Here is a 5,065-nt window from a genome sequence, read left to right on the forward strand (position 1 = left end):
ACTGCCCATTTCACATATTGAGAATTACAGGCTGAACAATGTTAAAAAGAAAAATCCTAATGTGGCCAAGGAACCAGTTTTGAAACTCTGGCTACCTCAGAAGATCACATCTTTCGGGTTTAGGAACAGTATTTATTTTTGTTAGTGTTTGCTAGAATATGATATGTATTTCATAGATAATTGTAGGTAGAAAAAGAATAAACTTTGTATTTTAATAGTTGTATATTATTTTAATCATATTATAAAAAATATTGATTTTCAGTTACAGAATACAAAATTTCCTTCTTGAACAAAATAAGAGTTCAAAGTGAATAAAAATATATCCTATCATCAAAGGGACTTTTCATGCTGCTCCAATTCAGAAGTTGAGCACATTCAGCCTAAGAAAATCCATCAATCCATCCTCACTGATAATAAACACAATGAAATTTCCCTCCTTCTACTTCATCATTCTTCTCTCATGTTCATCATGGTACTGTTGTCAGAGTTGCTTTTGTATTTCATTGGTACTTAACATAAAGTTGGGAGATGCCTTTAGATGGAGTCTCCTTTCACTGTCCAGACTAAGCTTGCCCCTTCTCAGATCTTGACAAGGAAAGTCTAAATGTCCTTTGACTGCAAAAAGTATTATACATTAGGAATTACTTAATTACTATTAGGCAGTACGGTAGCTAAGAGAGTAGCCTCTAGAGGCAGACTGCCTGGATTAGAATTAGCCCAGTGACTATTTCCCAAATGATTTTGGGGGAATCAGTCTCTCTGTGCCTCAGCTTCCTCATCCATACAATGGAGATTCTGTAAAACAGATGGTAATGGAATATGTATGAAGTCCTTATAGCAGTACATCTTCCATAATAACTGCTGGTAACTGCTGAGTACTTGGTATGTACCCAGCACCATGTGAGATACTTTGTACTTATTATCACTACAGTGAACAGAAATTTTTTCATTTATCTAAGGTATAAATGAAGCTGATTTTAGAGAACCACATAGGAAAACAAGAAAGGTCCATCTATTTCTGCAAATGAAACTTACTTTTGCTTTAAAACTGCTCTTAGAGCATCTTTCTGTCCCACGGTGTACTGAGAAATAAATATGTCATTTGCTGCAAAATCAAGACATTAAGATCTATATCAGATTCCTGAAAAGTTATAAAACAAGCTATTCAAAGAGAAACTTTTTTTAATTAAAAGAATGTTTAGAAATTCAGCAATTTCTAACATTGCTTTGCCAATACAAAAAAAAAAAAAGGGCAAAGAATATTAAGTGACTGCTTAATAATGTAGCAGTCATAACCCTAGAAGAAAAATTGTATTGAACAGACCTGGGCCAAACTGGAGACACTTGCTCAAAATCTAAGGAGAAAACTGTTTAGAATAAAATAAAACCAACTGCTTTTATTTTATTTTAACTGCTTTAAATAATTTATCAGTAGTTAAGTTTTGAAAGCAAAATTTTAATGGATTATCTGACCAAAGGCCATTCAAAAGTTTAATTCAAAATTATAAATCATTTAATACCAAACCTATGCAATAGGTTTGTAATAATAAAATTAGCTTTACCATCACATTTTCCTGAATTTTAGAGATTCTACTAATAGTTTAATTTGGAAAGAAAAACTAACTTTAAAAATAAATACAGTAAAAAAGCATTGTAAGGCTGTTTAATGTCTAAAAATTAATTCTATCCTTTTACCTTCTTGTCTGTTTCTCTCTTCCATTTTATCCAGAAGCAACCCTTGTGCTGCAACATCTTTAGAAATATTCTTTAGGATACAAAAGGAGTAAATGAAAAGCTATATAAGAATGTAATTTATTACTTAGCAAGTACCATTTACTAGCTCTGTAACTACTACCAAAAAAAAGTGCAAGTATCTTTCTACTGAGAATGATTCCTTAATGCCCTTTGAATCTAAGTGGTTTAAGAGGTGTTAACATAATTTACATCGCACTAAATGTTTGTTATACTACCTAAGTGAATAAGAGAAGGACCTTATGAGGGAGTTCTGTATTGTAAGGAAATTGTTCCTGTGTTTAGAGGTTTAGGAGATGAATAATCTATTTATGGCCTCTCCTTTAGTATTTTTACAATAATAAAACATTACACTTTTCATTATGTGCTTTAAACAAAATTGATAAGTAAGCAGTCTCAAGTAACTTAATTATTAGTTAACCAACCTCAATTTTCAATATATTGTGAAACTCATGTCTTACCTGTAATCTAGACTTGTTAAATTGGCAATACATTGATCAACATTATGATTAGTGGTCAAAGCATAATGCGGAAAATGTAATGTTTTGATCACAAGATTATCATCACTTTTCAACCTTATAAATTATAAAGATTAGCATCATTTTTGAACCTCATAAATTATAAATTAAAAAGGTTAAAAAGATGAGTACTTCATGTTATTATTTCTTAAAGACCCAATAAAAGAAAACAAAAAAAATCACAATTTTAATCAGTACGACACCTCACTTTTTTTTTTACACAATTTTGCTGTTATTGTTCTATTACCTAACAGAATGTTGTCTCTCGTCAAGAATACCTTTTCCCTAAGCCAGTCAAAAAAGACAAATATTGTATGATTCCTCTTTTATGGGATATCTAGAATAGGCAAATTTATAGAGACAGAAAATTGATTAGAGGTTACAGGCCTGTTCCTAATCAAGCACAATTTAAGAACACGTTATTTGACAGTATTGAATATTAACATGAACATAATTAAGAATCCTTTTACTTACACTTTCTGACATAGTGAGATTTTCTAATGTAGGCTGGTCATGATTTCTGGCAGAAGTTAAGTCTGATGAACCTAAGAAAACAAAGGAATCCATTTTAATGATTTTTTTTATTAGAGCCATGCCTTTAAAAACTACATAAGTATGATACAAGAACTATAAACCCCATATTAATGCATGACCCAAAAGGGAAGCCACAGTGCCATGCATGCAAAAAATTTAAGGATATTTATTTAAGTATATCTCAACGAAGGTTTTTATAGTTGGTATTTTAGATGATAACAGTTGGTACTGACAAGTGAGTTAATAAACATAAAACATTTTAAAATACAGCTGTAGTACACTTTTGATTTGGACTAACTATGGGTAGAATCATATTCCAGAAACGGAATAAAACGTTGATGGGAAAACTTGATTTACCTGCAGGTCTATATTAGGGCTTTGCAGCTGTACCCTACCTCCACAAAAAGCAGCATTATCAAAGCATTTTATTATTTCTGCACAGATATTATTTTGATCCTTACAATTACCCTGTGAAGCAGGCAAACATCTGATATCTTCATTTTCACCGAGCTCCAGACAAATTAATTGACATAGAACATGGAAACTTTCAAATGAGAAGCCATGCTTTTCTACCATGCAAACTGGGTAACAGCATCCAAACAGAAGGTAGAGTATTTGGTTAAAAAAAAAAAAAAGCACTCCTAGTGAAAATTAAGCACACTGTACAAGTAAAATAAATCCATAACAGATAGGAGCAAGACAGTGCATAAAAACCACGCAAAGAAAGAGTACGACAGGGGATGTTAACGTTTCCTTCATTCAATTAATTAAGAAATATTTTGTAGATCATGTCTGGTCCTTTTCCCAGAGAAAAGGGTCGTTTTTTGCACACCGGCAGAAACACATAGGTGTGTGACATGTATATTACGTTTGGAAATGCAAACATTTAACAATATGCTAAACTTTGAAACCCCCAAAACGAAGTGAAAACTGTTGAAAAACTGCACAGAATCACATACCACGCGATGCTCCATTCAAACCAGTCCCCGTTCCAGCAGGAGCGCGCAGATCTGCAGACCGCGCCGGAGGAGCGCGGGGCAGCCCGTCCTTCAGCAAAGCCGGATCATCTCCCTGGTTGGGAGATGCCTCACCAAGCCTTCTCGCTGGCTTTGTGACCCTATTTTGCTTTTTCAGGCTAAATTCCGAGCCTTTCATGTTGTTGATAACAAAGCTAGTACCACAGTTCTGAATGCTACAACTTTCTTCTGGGGCCACCAGACTTCAAAACGAAATTTTCACTGCTGTGAGGACCAGGGGCTGAGCGAGCGATCAGGAAGGGAGAGGGAGAGAAACGCCCCTTTCAAAAGGAATGTCAAAACATGCAGTCACCCCCTTTTAAACCAAACGATACACAAGCGGGATCTCCACAAAAGTGGACTTCAAACGCTTGTCCTTTACCCAGGGTTAAAGGTCTGAACGTCGCACGCACCCGTCAGGCCCACCCAATTAACTCACCCTGCCAATCAACCTCCCGAGGAGCCGAGCGCGGCCGCGGGGGTGGTCGCACCCGCCCCGAGACGCAGGACGCCCTCCTCGCGAAACCTGGCAGCGCGAAACCAAGCGGACGCGAAGGCGGGGGTAAGAGCTGCTCAGAAGCGGATTAAAACAGACAAAAAAAAAAAAGAGTGAAGCGCGGGAAAACAAAATCCACGGAAGAAGCGGAGTAGCTTTCTTCAGCCAGAGCGTCTGGAACACCCCTCCAGGTGCAACTTCCAGCACCTGAATCCACCTCTAGGCGCCTCCAGACAGCCCGGCCACCGCGCAGCCGGAGCCCAAGCTCCCAGCCAGCTTCAGCGGCCCGAGGACCCGTCCGCGCTCCGCTTTAAGTCCGCCCTTGAGCCCGAACACGCATGGGCACCAAGAAACTTGTCCGAAATATCCAACCAAAAAGCCGAGCGCTATGCGGTGCCCTGCCATTCCTCTCCGGGTGGAAACAAAGTTCCGACGTCTAAGGCCCGCCCCGATAGGTGTGAATTTGGTAGTTTGTTGCCTTTTTTTTTTTTTTAAGGCAACACATTATCCCATAAAAAAAGCACTGGGTAAAATGCAAGCGACTCATCGAAGAGCTGCAGAGCTCCTGAGCTAACTGGTAACACAATAGGGTTTACTAGGGACTGTTTATAGTGTAGCTCCCGGATACCGTTAGAGAGGTGGACTTAAGTAAATTATCCTTCAAAAGAATCACGACTGATTCGGTTTGGTATTGGAGAAGAAGTCAGGAACAGAGGTTATTGTGTAAGCATAAAAATCACAGAAATTAC

The 5,065-nt window shown here is 37.3% G+C and overlaps 1 protein-coding gene across 15 annotated transcripts in view; it reads right to left on the minus strand.

The window, feature by feature from the left end:
• Positions 1-5,065, minus strand: part of KIAA0586 (KIAA0586 ortholog) — a 168,245-nt gene that overhangs the window by 163,026 nt on the left and 154 nt on the right. For 3 of the 15 annotated variants that reach the window (XM_077122501.1, XM_077122500.1, XM_077122496.1), the window contains exons 1-4: positions 3,764-4,738; positions 2,745-2,815; positions 1,696-1,765; positions 1,036-1,105 (exon numbers count right to left, since the gene is read on the minus strand). In XM_077122501.1, coding sequence (XP_076978616.1) covers positions 1,036-1,105; positions 1,696-1,765; positions 2,745-2,815; positions 3,764-3,959 — 407 coding nt within the window. In that variant the 5' untranslated portion in view covers positions 3,960-4,738. Of the gene's footprint in view, positions 1-1,035; positions 1,106-1,695; positions 1,766-2,744; positions 2,816-3,265; positions 3,410-3,763; positions 4,749-5,065 lie in introns of those variants that run through there. The other 12 variants (XM_077122506.1, XM_077122502.1, XM_077122497.1 and 9 more) reach the window with 11 other exon arrangements.

The sequence above is a fragment of the Tamandua tetradactyla genome, chromosome 12 (genome assembly GCF_023851605.1).
Source record: "Tamandua tetradactyla isolate mTamTet1 chromosome 12, mTamTet1.pri, whole genome shotgun sequence".
Classification (NCBI taxonomy): Eukaryota; Metazoa; Chordata; class Mammalia; order Pilosa; family Myrmecophagidae; genus Tamandua; species Tamandua tetradactyla.